The sequence below is a fragment of the Sebastes umbrosus genome, chromosome 4 (genome assembly GCF_015220745.1).
Source record: "Sebastes umbrosus isolate fSebUmb1 chromosome 4, fSebUmb1.pri, whole genome shotgun sequence".
Taxonomy (NCBI): domain Eukaryota; kingdom Metazoa; phylum Chordata; class Actinopteri; order Perciformes; family Sebastidae; genus Sebastes; species Sebastes umbrosus.
In genome coordinates, this window is record NC_051272.1 from 34,718,260 (window position 1) to 34,734,088 (window position 15,829).

Genomic DNA, 15,829 nt, shown 5'->3' on the forward strand with positions numbered 1-15,829 from the left:
TGGGCAACTTGAATTTATTTCTTTCCATCAGTCACAGTCAAATGTTATAAATAAATGAAAAATACTATGTCTCTCAGTCCCTCTGCAGGGCTGCACGATATATCGTTTCAGCATCGACATTGCGATGTGCGAATGTGCTACAGTCGCATTGCAGGACGTGTGATGTCAAGTAAGGCAAATTAATTCAAACATGTCATGCTACAACTTCTTTGCTGCTTGATACTAAAGGAAAACTCGCGCAGTTTTCATTTTCCATGACTAATCAGTGTGTCTGATGTAAACGTACGAAATAAAGGACCAGTGTGTAACCCAGGGAGATCTATTGGCAGAAATGGAATATCATTTTTAATAAGTATGTTTTCTTTAGTATATAATCACCTGCAAATAAGAATCATTGTGTTTTCGTTACCTTAGAATGAGCCATATTGAGCAGATCCCCATGTTTCACCATGTTTCTACAGTGGCTCAGAATGGACAAACCTAGTCAACACCATTTTATTCTGATCTTTTCTTTCATTTTATTCATATATTTTTTTCTGTCTATATTAAAGAGTTTACAGCTTACTGCCAGTTGTTTTTTAATTTGTTATTTTATCCGACAGTATGTAAAGCGTCCTTGAGAACTTTGAAAAGCGCAGTATACTATAAATCTGATATATTTTTATTATTTACAATACTTAGTTTTTGCACACACTCTTTCACCCTCCCTCTCTATCATTTCCCCTCCCTTAAAGGTCCCATATTGTAAAAAGTGAGAGTCTTTTATATTATAAAGCAGGTTTAAGTGCTTTATAAATACTGTGAAAGAATCGAAGCGCTCAATATACAGAGAAACACACACAGCCCGTATTCAGAAATTGTGCGTTTGAAACAAGCCGTTAGGATTTCTGTCCATTTGTGATGTCACAACTATACAATATTTAGACCATTACATGGTTATAAACGTAAACATTCTAAATGTGTCCCAGTTTATTCCTGGTTGCAGTGTATGTTAATAACATCCGCTGACAAGAAGTGAACATGGACCTAAACTGTTGCCAGGCAACGCAATTCCGTTGCAATTCCGTTGAAATGCACTAAAACGGAGCATTTCAGACAGAGGGTAAATACAGGTATATTCGAGCAGACAGTGTGAGGAAAGGGGAGGAAGGAGGGAAGGAGGCTAAAAAACGTTCCAAAGTTAGGCAAAATTTTGGCGACAAAAAACTGGCATGGCCATTTTCAAAGGGATCCCTTGACCTTCATGTGAATGAAAATGGGTTCTAAGGGTACCCACGACTCTCCCCTTTACAGTCATGCCCACTTTATGATATTCACATGCCATTTCGGGGAAAACCCACACAGTTTTTGATAAATTTTGTGTTTTGTGTACTGTAAATCCTCAGAAAAAACGATAGTTAGGATTATCAACCCCTTCAATGCATACGCTATGTATTATTAATTACCTTTGTATGATATATGATATGATTTTTTTTATTTCATTTTGTTTTTTAGAGGGTGACCAGCGCCCCCCAGAAGGTGGTACCCTAGGCACCCGCCTATAAGGCCTATATGCCTTAAACCAGCCGTGCCCCGAGGTGCACGGACCGTGGTGGAGGCCTTGCTGTTGCCTACAGCAACCATTTAACTGTAAACAAATCACTATTGACAACTTTCAGAGTTTTGAGATCAAAACGTTGTCCGCTGTATCTCAATTTACAGCCCCCCCGAAACCAAACAACACCTTTTTATCTGAATTTTCTGAATTTCTTTCTTCCATTGTCCTCAATCATGATATCATTTTTATTATAGGGGATTCTAATATCCATGTTGATGACCCGTCAAACCATTATGCCACTGAATTACTAAACATTACTGATTCTTTCAACCTGGTGCAGCACGTCTCTGGTTCAACTCATAACCGAGGCCACGCCCTTTACCTCGTATTTACTCTGGGCCTGAATATAAACTCCCTCTCATTGATAGACCTTGTCTCTGACCATAAATGTAATCTATTGGACTCCTGTATCCAGGCATAACCAGTCTGTCCATGACCTTTTATGGCATACTATACTATGACTTTTCCATGACATTTGTTATGACATACTATGCTACTACATATTATGACTATGAGTTTTTCATGACATACTACACTTTGACTTTTTTGACATATATTTATTTAACTCAAAATGCATTTAGAAAAAAACAGATTCTCTGTGGGCTAAAGAAAAGAGGAATTAATTGGGTTTAAATTTAATTCAAGTTTATTTTCATGGCTCAGTATTAAATATCACATTAAATAACGGCTAATTGGAATATGAGCAGAACCTGCCCAGCCCAAGCTCTCTAAGAAGGCAAGGAAAAACTCCTCCAATATCCTGAGGCCAGATGGAAAATGGGAAGAAACCTCGGGAAAGGCAATTCAAAGAGAGATCCCCTCTCCTTGAACGGCTGGGGTTGCTACAGGATCTGCAAAAAAAAGGGCAAACAATGAATATTATACATCCATCATCTGTAACCGCTTATCCTATCACAGGGGGGGGCTGGAGCCAATCCCTGCTGACATAGGGCAAATGCGGGGCACACACGCTGGTGACCTGTTCAGGGTCGCCAGGCCATCACAGGCTGGCAACCGGGTCGCCAGGCCATCACAGGGTAGTGACCGGGTCGCCAGGCCATCACAGGGTGGTGACCGGGTCACCAGGCCATCACAGGGTGGTGACCGGGTCGCCAGGCCATCACAGGGTGGTGACTGGTGATGACTACAGAGATCCATCAGAACGTGAACTGAAATGAACAGATTAGTGTCTGTTGACATGTTTGTGTATGTTTTTGTTACCTTTGGGCAGCGTCTTCCTGATTCTCAGACTGTTTTGGAGGAACGTGAGGGTCTCAAAAGATGTGTTCTTGTGGAGCGCTTCAAACAGGACCACTCCCATCTGCCACGCTGTGGTGGGGCCGGCCCTGTAGCGTTGATTAATGTACAACTCCGGAGGGATGTGATTAGCGGTACCTAGAATATACAGACATAATGATAAGACGGTGAGGAGGAGGAGGAGGAGGAGGAGGAGGAGCTTTCTTTAAACGTAAAAGTCACAGATGGGTAAGTTAGTGAAGAGCAGGAGTAGAAGCTAGACATCTTACCGTAGAAGTGTTGGTAAGTGGAGCAGCTCTTGACGAAGCAGCTCAGACCAAAGTCAATGAGGCGAACTCGCGGGACGTCCGAGCCAGTCTCGATCAAGATATTTTGCACCTTGATGTCCCGGTGAAAGATGCTCTTATCCTGAAGCTCAATTGCTGCATCAAGCAGCTGTTTCATGATGATCTGACAAACAATAAGAGAGAGATGAGGGATCGGAGAGGAGGGTGCTTTGACATTTCTTCATGGCTGTTACTCAGTGGGCTACCTCCGGGTCTGAGAAGTGACGCCAACGTGGAAGTGTAATTACTTTGGTGAGTACAATGTAAAATAATGAATAGAAATGATGGTCAAAGTAAGCCCTAAATTGCAAAAAATAATAGCCTCCAGTAGCTCACCTTGGCCTCTTCCTCTTTTAAGGAGCCTCCCTTTGAGCAGATGTACGTGGCCAAGTCCACGCAGGGGACTGGTCTCTCCAGCACCAGGATCAGCTCATGTTCCAGATCATACCAGTCCAGTAGGGACACAGGTGCCGAGGAGGCCGCTGAGCCACTTGTATTGGCGGCGAGTTTCAACATGGCGGCGACCTCCACGGAGACCGTATTCCCGTTCTTGTACTGAAACATCACAACAAAGTGGAGGATGAGTGAGAGAAGCTCCAAAGAAGAGAAGCAGGATTCATCCATAATACATCCAATAAGAGAGTGCCGTGTTGAATACAGCAGATCTTAACTCACCACGTGTTTGATGAACTGAGTCTCGCTTGGAACGTGTTTGATGGCAACCTACGAGACACAAACTTTGTTAGCACTTCCTGTCCGTACTGTGTGTGTATATGCGTGTGTGTGTGTGTATGCATGTGTGTGTGCAAAAATGTGTGTGTAATACTTACAGGCAAATGATCTGCTTTGCGATAGCCAGCAAACACAGATCCACACCCTCCTTCGCCGAGCTTCTTCTGTTGTTTGTATTTGGCCTCGAATGCAGCTAAAAAGACAAACAACATTTAGATTTAATACAGTTGTGAGGAGCACTAATTACATTTTACTTAAGCTCTGGGGTGGATTAATGCACAGACTGGCCTATAGGCTGCGGCGTATTTTCAGGGGCCCCATATTGGCCAGATTATCTTTAATTACTTAAATGTACTTCAGAGGGAAAAAAAAAAACTTTACCCCTGTTGGCCCACAAGAAACATAAAAAAAAAATGAAGAGGGACACATCTACCCAATCAGCTGACCTTATGAGCCTGGCCCGATGATGTGACCAGGTTCATGAGGTCAATTTTTTTTTCAAGTAACACGTCATTACTGGACAGAATAGTGGCAAAATGTCAAAAAGAAAATATGATCACGGAGCCACAAAAACGAACAGCACAACGTCTGAAAGAACACCGTGACCCGGATCTACTAAAGAAAACCCCTAAATTGACTAGATATCTCAAGGTTTAGATTAAAGGCTGTCTCAATGTGTTTGTAAACGTAAGTGTTCCCCGACTGTGTACGTGTAATATTCCTAGAACGCTTTTATGCATGACACTAAATGACTTTTTTTTGGTAAGTTTAAAGCATGATGAGTAAGGTTGCGGGGGCCCATACAAAGAGTAGCCCAGGGGCCCCTGACCACTTTAATCCGCCAATGCTTAAGCTCTGATATGAATTTTACACTTAACATAAAGCCAAACCCGACATGTATCACTATCTACTGACCTCTTCGCATGTGGACGGGCAACTTTTGTGCAGAGTAGAGTTTGGTCCTGTCCTTGGTCTCCGTCAGGTTTTCTACAGATGAGAAAAAAAAAACAGAGGAACATCAGCTTTTTGACAGTCACAGGCACTAACGTGGACAATAAGTCCTCCAAACTAAATGACAACACAGACCGTCACTCTGTGACTTCCAAAATGACACATATGAGTCTTTTCTGCTGCTCCAATTTCGCCTATGCTGCCTCTCAGTTAAAGGAATAACTCATCATTTGTTTTCACACTTTGCTATTGTATATAGTAGAATATTGTTTTTCTATGTTCATATTTAATATTTTCTAAGCTAGTTGTAGTAGTGTGGCATATTTGTAGTGTATTCCAACATATTCTTTATATCTATCTATCCATCCATCCATTTATCTATCTTTCCATCTGTCTGTATATCTATCTGTATATCTGTCTATCAATCACTAAAGGGAAGTGAGGATTTGTTTTTCTTTGTAACTGAAGTCTATTTAGATCAATATACCAAAAACACAATTGATGGGTATTTCTGTGAAAGATCTGAGTACAACTTCCACCTCTGTCTGAACCTGGTGTTCAGTAAATGATGATGGTAAACACTCCCAACAGCAGTTTCACATGATCAGCTTACCTCTGTGAACATCCACTGAAGAGGACGGTCCTTCTCCGTCTTCTCTGGCTTTCCTCTTCAACAGTCTCTCACGGAGCTCCTCTTCAGAGGTGTCTGGGTGTTCACCTTCGGAGACCATTGTCCTGTGCTGCAAGACGGTCTCTGTGCAAGGACAGGTCCTCCTTTGAAGCCTCCTAGTCGACCTAGTCCTATCCATTGCAGGCGCTGAACTTAGTTCAGACGTGCTAGGGAGCTCTAAGAATTAGAAAAACACAGTGGAACAAATTTTAATTGTAATTTTGTTTTATTTATTTCAAGGTATTAACTCTGAATTAGTGCTTACACTTAACATAAAGCCAAACCCGACATGTATCACTATCTACTGACCTCTTTGAACGTGTGCGGGCAAATTTTGTGGGGTGCACAGTTTGTCGTCCTTGGTCTCTGTCAGGTCCAGGTCTGGCCTCCTCTTCTTCTCTCTCTTACCGCCTCTCTTGCTCTCATCCTCCGCAGATAAGATGAGGTTTTCTACAGATGAGAAAAAAAACAGAGATACATCAGCTTGTTGACAGTCACAGGACCTAATGTGGAAAATAAGTCCTCCAAACTAAATGACAACACAGACCGTCATTCGGAGTCTTCCAAAATGACACAAGTCTTTTCTGCTCTGCTGCCTCTTAGTTAAGGGTCCCATATTGTAAAAAGTGTGATTTTCATTTCTTTTATATTATAAAGTAGGTTTAAGTATTATATAAAATACTGTTAAACTATCAAAACGCTCAATATACGGAAAAATACACACAGCCCGTATTCAGAAATTGTGTGTTTGAAACAAGCCGTTAGGATTTCTGTCCATTTGTGATGTCACAAATATACAATATTTAGACCATTTCACGGTTTTAAAAGTAACCATTCTAAATGTGTCCCAGTTCATTTACTGTTGCAGTGTATGTGAATGACATCAGCTGACAGGAAGTACACATGGACCCAAACTGTTGCCAGGCAACGCAATTCTGTTGCAATTCCGTTGAAATGCACTAAAACGGAGCGTTTCAGGCAGAGGGTAAATACAGGTATATTCAAGCAGACAGTATGAGGAAAATAAAGGGTTTTTTTTACATTACAGCATGTAGCTTTTTTGTTATTGTTTTTTTTTCTCCTGGGGTTGGGGGGGAGGTCCTTTGTATAAGCATGTGGCTTCTTGTGTTTTTTTCATTGATTGGATTTTGTGTAGTTTTATATATGTGCAAATAAATACAAATTAAAAACTTTTTTTAGTAGAAACACAAAATACTACTATGAACCTGAAAATGAGCATGGTATGGGACCTTTAAAGTCAAGTTTTTAAAAAAAATGCCTGTTTAACCCTTTTAGATCACATCCCCAGTCATAGTGTGCACCTATTTAACAATATATGCAAAAGAATTTATTTTCCCAAATGTACAGAGGACAGTCCTTTTGCTGGAAGGAGGGCCTGGACAGCAGCTGGAGCAGGGACAACACCAGTTCCCTGTGTAGCAGTTGTGTACTCTCTCTTTGCGTTGTGTTATTAATGATGTCCACACACCGTCACTTTTGGCTCCAACTCGCCATTTATTCTGATAATACAGAGATGATGTTAGATCTCCCACAGTCAGTCTCACAGCGACAAAGCTTCTCAAAGATGCACGGAGACGGCACATGCAGACTGTTCACAAGTTATTTACACACAAGCTAACATTAATACAAATATAAAAATATACAACATGTACCTGATAATACAGAGATGATGTTAGATCTCCCACAGTCAGTCTCACAGCGACAAAGCTTCTCAAAGATGCTAAAACAAAATGATATCAGTTGAAGTTGCTGTTGATTAGCCAGTTAGCTTTAACTAAGCTAGCAAAGTCACCGACAACGTGGCGTGTTCAACAAAGTGCTCCACACAATCAAAGAGGCAACTAATATCAACATTCAGCATTTTCTCTAGTACTTTGTAAGCTTAGATCGACATACAATTTACAGAAACACAATTTTACCCATAAAAACAAGGCTTATGCTCTTTATATTTACGGAGCTAATTCAAAGTCAACCTACCACGGAGACGGCACATGCAGACTGTTGACGAGATGCGGGGTGCACCTGTCAAGTCTGCAGGGGCGCAGTAAAATGAATAATAATTAAATAATAAAGTAAATAACACGATATTGAAACAGATGACATATAATACATTCATTCAGTGTACATACATATAAACATATTAAGACAGAGTTAGTAATGGCAAGTGTAATCATTAACTCCGCTACACCTGCAGCAGCAGCCCCCTCTTTCTGACGCTGAGAGAACCTGGAAGACAAACGCAGGCTGTTTTTAGGCTCTTGAGCTTTCATCAAAAGATAAATCACAGTACAGATTACAACACATCGGCACAGCTTCATGTTAAACTCTTCCCACTGGGACAGGGTCCTCTGATTTAGCTCAAAGAGCTCTCTGATTTCCATGTAGTCCGAGGGGATGAGTCCTTGTGATCCCCCCGGAACCATGCGGCTGCAGGAATGGAGACGGCAGCTGAGGAGGCGTTGGCGTCAGACTGCTGCTGCTCCCGTTCCTCCTGACCACATACTGCTTCAGCAGTGCGAGTCAGGAGCCAGAGTTCTTCACAGCCAGCCGAGTTCCTGTAGCTGAGAGATTGTCTTGATATCACAGCTTAGTCTATACACTGAAAAACCAACATCATACATTGCTTTACCTGCTGATCTGCCCATCCATTGAATCTGTCCACAGACAGAAATATGAACACTCAAGGTGAAAACAAATACGTAAAAAAATAAGATCGAAATAAACGCACACACACAGACTCACAAGGTGAAAACAATGCCAGCGTCGCTGTTGCGGCTCGTAATAAAACTAGAAAGCTAACCTCGGCCTTGGAACAACATTACACACACTACAAATACTCAAGCTTACAAATGTACACCAAGAAGATATCGCAGACTACATATAATCAAACAAGTCTTAAAAGCATGATTACATTGTTGAAAATATTAAATTAAAAGATACGAATATACCTCATGTTGTATAGGTATCCACATTATTTAATAGGCACCAAGACTTTATTCACTTCTTCCTTCTCTACTGACCTGTATTTTGGATCAGCCTTTATTTAAACATACTTGCAGTTTCAAAATATCCATAATGACCAAAATGCTAATCATCCTCCTGACAAAATCACATTGGCTATGTCTGCACAACACCGTTTGGTATGCATATCATAATATTTCCTGCTTGCATTTTTGTTGTGTTCTGAATGTTTTTTTTTAATGAAATGTGTCATCTCCAAACACTGGTCTCAATGGAATAAGGTTACTTTTAAACATTGATAAGCTTATTATGGTCATGACTGCTAAATTCAAACCAAATACTTCTTGATTTTATAGCTAACAACAAATGTTCTTAATGCATACGCATCACACACTCAAAAATTCAACTTGAACTAGCAAAATGTGTGTAGGTGCTCATAAATGTGGTCCATGGATTACATTTCTAACTAAATTAAAGCCAACATGACACATCTGACTGTTGTACCAAACTGACAGAGTGACTGTTGTATTAACTCAAGATACATGGAGGCAAAAATACATGATGTGGTCACAATTTCTGACTGCTTGTATGCTGTGTTTTCTGTGCAACTGTCTGACTCTTGCAGCCAAAAGCACTAGGCTACTGTATATTTGCTGAAATTTCTGAAGATGTACAAAAACAATCTCATGTTTGAGGTTTGAGGAGTTCTGGACATATGATGCTGGCTTTGGGAAGAAATCAATCTCTTATTTACAATATTTTAAGTGTGCAAAAACTATCATTTCCCCTCCCTTAAAGCATCAGTAGGCGAGATTGGAGCAAATATGATTAAAAAAAGTTGTTTTTATAAAATAGTCGCTATATGGTGACAGTAGTACATGAAACAGGTAACCTGAAAAAAATCATGTGCCTCTGTGTCCTCCGGTGCTCCTAACGGCATCTGCAAGATTTCACAGACCGGAGGAAAACAAGCAGTAAGAGGATCAAACGCTGATCAAATATGAATCAATATTCTGTTACGTTACTGCCTATTTCTCTCCTCAAATGTTCTCAGAATCATCTTGTAGTGCACGGTTTAGCTGTAAAATGAGAAAGTTTGTGACGCCGCTGCCATTGTGAAATCTGGTGAAGGAATGCCAAGTTCTGGTCACATGACCGGAGCACAGCCAATAGGAACACACTCTCTCAATGAAATGACCTGTGATTGGTCAAAGTCTCCCGTCATAGGCTAGATTTTCTAAAGCCTGAAAACAGAGCCATGAGGAGGAGCAGAAGTCTAGTTCTCTCTCAGAACACTTGAATTACAATATGCTGAAAGGTTATTATGGAATTTTAGCCCAATGATGCCAAAAATATACTGACTACTGCCACTTTAACTTCCCAAATATACACACACTCAAAATGAACCACCACCAGACAACCAACAACCACATAAAATGCCTACAAATTGAAAACTTTTATTTCATGCAAATACAGCATATTTACATACAGTAATTACCTATGGACACAAATGCCTAATATATAGGCCTTTGCTACTTAGTTACATAAATAAACACCAGCCACACAAAACCACTATAAATGCCATCACCATTTCACCCACACTGCTAGCCTGTAGACATAAAACTTCAAGGCCAATGCCTATTTTAACCTTCTCGCTTCACTAATAAGTAGGTCTGGTAATTTCGACAATTCTGATGAGTCCATGAAGGCACCGTCCGTTGGTCCGTCTGTCCTTAACCGCTGGCAAGCAGCGCGAGACAAGACCAGTGACGTGCACACAGGTCAGTTAGCTGGTTAGCTAGTGAAACGTTAATGTTTTAGTTTATTAGACTTCTGAAAGGACTTCTCACTGCTACGTCCTCTTATTTTACATGTGAACCAAAGCGAGCGCGGCATAACTGAAAAAGGTGAAACCGCAGTTATTGTTAACCGGTTATTAGAACGTCTCATCTGTTAGCTACCGTTATATCAACTAACGTTAGCTACCGTTAACGGTTACTGCTGGTGACGTAATGAGACCGTCTCTTAGTTACAGGTAATACGTTTGAATTGATTCAGTAATTCATCAATGAGCCAGTCTGTGTCAGCTGAGACATGTGACTCACGTTAATACTTTAGTTTACGTTAGCTAACCTAATACATGTTACTTAATTACACTGGTTAACTAGATAGTCGGCTAATAGCGAAATGCTAGCTAGTTAGTTAGCTGATATAGTTAGCGGCCACTTCAAGAGAAAAATCACAATATGTGTTAGAGAAAATAAAGACGTAGGATTGTGGCTTTAATTATGCTTAACATTAGTTAAACAATGAGGGATTTGGAGGATCTGAAATTACAGTATAATTTATTAGATTCAAGATTGAAGATGTTTATTGTCACGCCAGTTAAACAGGTACAATCCTGTGAAATACTTTTTGCTGGGAAGCTCCATTAAAATAATAAGTTATGTTACATTTACACTACAATTATAAAGGTAATACTTTGTACAAGGGCATATTAAGAACATATACATTAAGAACATACATTAAGAACATATACAGTAGATACAGTATAAGATATATCTTTGTGTGAGAAGGTGTCGTATGAATTATCTATTTAAAAGTCTGATGGCCTGGGGGAAAACCTGTTCCTCAGTCTGCTGGAGAGAGTCCTCCTGTGGGTCCTGTATCTCCTACCAGAGGACAGGAGGGACAACAGGCTGTTGTGGTAACTTTACATACTGTATGATTTCATTACACTGTGTGCACAATTATTAGGCAAGTGAGTATTTTGACCCTATCATCATTTTTATGCATATTTTCCAACTCCAAGCTGTATTAACTTGAATGCTTATTGGATTCAAGCATATCAGGTGAAGTGTATTTGTGAGGGAGGGTGTGGCCTAAGGAGATCAACACCCTATATCAAGGTGTGCATATTTATTAGGCAGCTTCTTTTCCTCAGGCAAAATGGGCCAAAAAAGAGATTTAACTGACTCTGAAAAGTCAAAAATTGTAAAAAGTCTTTTAGAGGGATGCAGCAATCTTGAAATTGCTAAGATATTGGGGCGTGATCACAGAACCATCAAACGTTTTGTTGCAAATAGTCAACAGGGTCACAAGAAACAAGAGGCAAATTAACTGCCAAAGATTTGAGAAGAATCAAACGTGAAGCTACCAGGAACCCATTATCCTCCAGTGCTGTCATATTCCAGGACTGCAACCTACCTGGAGTGCCCAGAAGTACAAGGTGTTCAGTGCTCAGAGATGTGGCCAAGGTAAGGAAGGCTGAAACCCGACCACCACTGAACAAGACACATAAGTTGAAACGTCAAGACTGGGCCAAGAAATATCTGAAGACAGATTTTTCAAAGGTTGTATGGACTGATGAGATGAGAGTGACTCTTGACGGACCAGATCGATGGGCCCGTGGCTTGATCAGTAACGGGCACAGAGCTCCACTTCGAATCAGAAGCCAGCAAGGTGGAGGTGGGGTACTGGTATGGGCTGGTATTATTAAAGATGAGCTAGTTGGACCTTTTCGGGTTGAAGATTGACTCAAAATCAACTCCCAAACCTACTGCCAGTTTTTAGAAGACACTTTCTTCAAGCAGTGGTACAGGAAAAAGTCTGCATCTTTCAAGAAGACCATGATTTTTATGCAGGACAATCTCCATCGCATGCATCGAAGTACTCCACTGCATGGCTAGCCAGTCAAGGCCTTAAAGATGAAAGAATAATGACATGGCCCCCTTCCTCACCTGACCTAAACCCTATTGAGAACTTGTGGGCCCTTCAGTTTAGCGAAAAAAACGCAGCGAAAAGTTGAAACAGAATAAACTTTTGGAGAAACGCAACCTAACGTCATGCTGCGGTGGCCTGTGTGGACACCACACACGTGAGAGACGCAGCAGTTTAGCGAGGCAGCTGTCACACGCTGCTCTCGTATAGGCAGTGTGGCCCGGGCGTCAAAGACATCTCGCTATGACCTGTAGGCCCGTAGGAATACACCGAGAGCTAATGAAGCACATACTACCACCATAGCTCAGCAAATTACTTTGCTTGTCCATTATTTTTTTCATTTTGTCATCATTCTTATTCCAGTGCATTTCTATGCAATGTGTGTTAAAACTGCAGTCCATCCCATTATAGATGTGTGCTTGTTTTATTTCTTCTGTTGGTCAAATCTCTGTTTTACTGCAATTCCATGAGCCAAGCCCTGCAGGTGGTCCGTAACAGTTTGGAAATTGAAACCAAACAATTACAAACCCAATACCATGCTGAAATAACCAAGTGCAAAACAATGTCCTTTAGATCTTCTTAGGAGAATTAGGTAGAGGGTGTCTGTACTGTGTATGTATGTGTGTCTAATGTATGTTGCTACTGAAACAGTGGGATATTTAGGAAGTGTGTGTGTGTTTTCAGTTGTTATTATGTTAATGTATAGCACACAACAGTTCAAGCTTGATAAAGTCAAATCATTTGTCTTTTGTCGAAGGATATTACCAGTTCAAGCAAATACAAAAGAATTTCATTCACAGTTAAAATACAGAGAAACCTACTGTAGAGCAGCTGTAAAAACAGCTTGAACTAAATCACTGTAATACTTTTATCAAGTTGCTGACCCATCTGCTGTTTGTATGACTGTGTCGATTGTGATCACTCCTCATTGTCCAGATGGAATAGATGGACACAGGACACTAAGGGGACAAGCCGGGTCTGGCTGGCAAGAGGGACATGGGCCAGGAGGAGGACTTCAGAACAGGTCTGTCTGTCTGTCTCTCTCACACACACACACACACACACACACACACACACACACACACACAAAGAAAAAGGATCTACTTTGAAGATAAACTTTTTGATTTTCTTGTGCAACCCCTTAGTGACACCCTAGCAACCTTAGCAATGATGGCAAGCCATCTTCATAAGCTTTCATGTTTCATTCTGCTTAAAGTTATAGTTCCCTGGACTTTCCCAGAACGCTGGTTTACTTTATATCATTTACTACGTTTCCATATACACTAATTATTCTGAATTTGAAACGGGTCATGTATCCAGCATATCGATGGTGTCGTGCGGAAAACTTGTATGTCCAAAACCGTTACTTTTCAGGAAAGGAAAAAAAACAAAACCTGTGTTTTTAAAATAATTGAACACTGCGTTGTCAAAGTTGGTATCAGTGTAAACTGGATTTGAACTGAGCAGTGATGTTCGGGCGATGGGTGCTGTAAAGCTCACGGTCTGAGCCGCGAGCCACATTTACCCCGGGCCTTTCCAAGCCGACTTAGAGCTCTTTTTAATGCTTTTCATTGGTTAAATATTTGTAAAACACACAGACAGACATAAAGGGTGACCTATAGCATTGATTTATGACAAAAAAAACATTAAAATGGCGAAAAATGGAGATACAAGGTTTCCGCCCGACAGAGACGATATTCTATTTGGGTATTCCAAATTAGGCCTTATTCCAAATGTATCATTCTACGATTAGGACATGTGGGATATGCCGATAAACAGGTTTGGGAGCATTGTTTGGACACAATACAGCACATCCGCGTCTCAATTGGGGTTTTTACCGCAGTTTGCGGAGCAACATGACTGCAGTTGGAAAAGGAGGGAAATTTAAGTTATTTAAAGGGTATAGCCATAGGGCGTACATCATGGTGGTGATTTACGTTAATAGGAGCATGCACGGCTGCATAAACGGGAATATTTATTTTCATTAGCCATGTAAACAGCTTAGTAGGAATATTGTCTTTTTCAGAATAAAGGCAAAAAACTGAATATTTTTGTGCATGTAAAAGTGTTTGGTTCAGTTTTTCTCTGTAATTCTCATTTCTGTCATGTTGAATCATTTTTAAAGGATGCATTAAGATTCCTTCTTGTGTCAAGATATCTTGGTATCTGGTGATAATTATTTTCCCATATGTTGTTGTTACCTGAGCTCCTGTCGAACCTTACAGCGTATACTATGAACTTCAGACGACATGATAGCTGGCTGCATTTTGTTGCTTTGCCTCCGCAGGTTCCCTGAGAATAGCAGATGGAGATATCATCCACACTGTCATTGACTTCCTGTCGTACCTAAAGCTCAAAGGTATTCTCATCATTTCTGTTTTAACTAACCTCAACGTGAGGATTGTTGTCAGAAGTCTGTGGCACTGTTCAAGACCAAAGAGTTTGCTGCCGAAAGCTACAGTATGTTGATGCAAAATCAAACTCTAAAAACAGACAACAAGCAGAGATGGATGTTGTGGAAATAATTAATAATTAATTAAATAGGATATTTAGAAGGGGACTTTTTTTTTTTACACTTTCAACTGCATTTACCACACAGACTAACCCCACTACCACATAACAAAACAAACTAAACACCCAATTCACTATCAGGTTTAGAGTTATTAATAGTGTCAATTGCTATAATCAATATGTTTAAATTATATTAAATATGCAAAAATACCCAGCCCAGTCGCCGAGAATCTTTTTTTTTTTTTGCCGTTGTACGTTTCAGCAAACTACAGATACGTTGAATGTCGACGTTTTTGCATTCGGTCTGATTAAGTGACGTAGTATATGGAGCAACTGTTATTGAAAGTTGCGTGGTATTATAATAATAAGTATTAGCGAGAGAGTCCATTAAACCCAGGAGACCGCCGTTCGTGTTTTCAGAAGTAAATGTCGACTTTGTGCTTTTTTTCTATCCTTAACCAAGTGGTGTTGTTGCCTAAACCTAAATACAGGCATATTCAGGCAGACAGTATGAGGGAAATACAAGTTTTTTTGAACATTACAGCATCTAAACATGTTCTAGTAGAAACATAAAATACAAGTATGAACCTGAAAATGAGCACGATATGGGACCTTTAATGATTTCACAATGATCAAATAAATATATATTGTCATATTTGGAAGATATCGATGGGTTTGGAAGTAAAGAATTGCTTTGATGATTTTGATTGGTTGTACTGACAAACCTCTTGTCTGACACGTAGTTTATAGTAATGTTTCTGAACACTAACAAATCCATGTGTGTGTGTGTGTGTGTGTGTGTGTGTTACAGATATGGGAGCGTTGGACAGCCTGTCTTCCTCTGTGACATCAGACGAACTGGCCAATCCATAACGTGTCTGCCTCTCTGCAGCTCATCTCCATCTCCCCAAGTCTATGTTTCTGCTGTGTGGGCTCCCACTGCCCTAACTGTCACCTTCCTGTAGCTCCATTCACATTCTGATTAGTCCTGGTACCAGAGAGCTGATACCTTAACTCTTGATTGATTGCCCCCCACCCCCAAATACAAATATCAGATATTTCTGCTCCTGTGTAAATAAAACT

General features: G+C 40.4%; 1 protein-coding gene and 1 long non-coding RNA gene across 2 annotated transcripts in view; both read right to left on the bottom strand.

Moving 5' to 3' along the window:
* Nucleotides 1–2,676: 2,676 nt before the first annotated feature.
* Nucleotides 2,677–15,829, bottom strand: part of LOC119486711 (probable serine/threonine-protein kinase PLK) — a 57,818-nt gene continuing 44,665 nt past the window's right edge. Inside the window, exons 7-15 of the mRNA XM_037767022.1 lie at nucleotides 5,843–5,983; nucleotides 5,477–5,710; nucleotides 4,828–4,899; nucleotides 4,011–4,105; nucleotides 3,856–3,903; nucleotides 3,517–3,735; nucleotides 3,124–3,304; nucleotides 2,819–2,992; nucleotides 2,677–2,741 (exon numbers count right to left, since the gene is read on the bottom strand). Of these exons, the coding sequence (XP_037622950.1) occupies nucleotides 2,677–2,741; nucleotides 2,819–2,992; nucleotides 3,124–3,304; nucleotides 3,517–3,735; nucleotides 3,856–3,903; nucleotides 4,011–4,105; nucleotides 4,828–4,899; nucleotides 5,477–5,710; nucleotides 5,843–5,983 (1,229 nt within the window). The remainder of the gene's footprint in view (nucleotides 2,742–2,818; nucleotides 2,993–3,123; nucleotides 3,305–3,516; nucleotides 3,736–3,855; nucleotides 3,904–4,010; nucleotides 4,106–4,827; nucleotides 4,900–5,476; nucleotides 5,711–5,842; nucleotides 5,984–15,829) is intronic.
* On the bottom strand, nucleotides 6,859–7,589 carry LOC119486082. Its single transcript, XR_005206447.1, has 2 exons — nucleotides 7,532–7,589; nucleotides 6,859–7,274 (listed from the first exon to the last, which is right to left on the bottom strand). It is a non-coding gene; the product is annotated as an uncharacterized LOC119486082 (long non-coding RNA).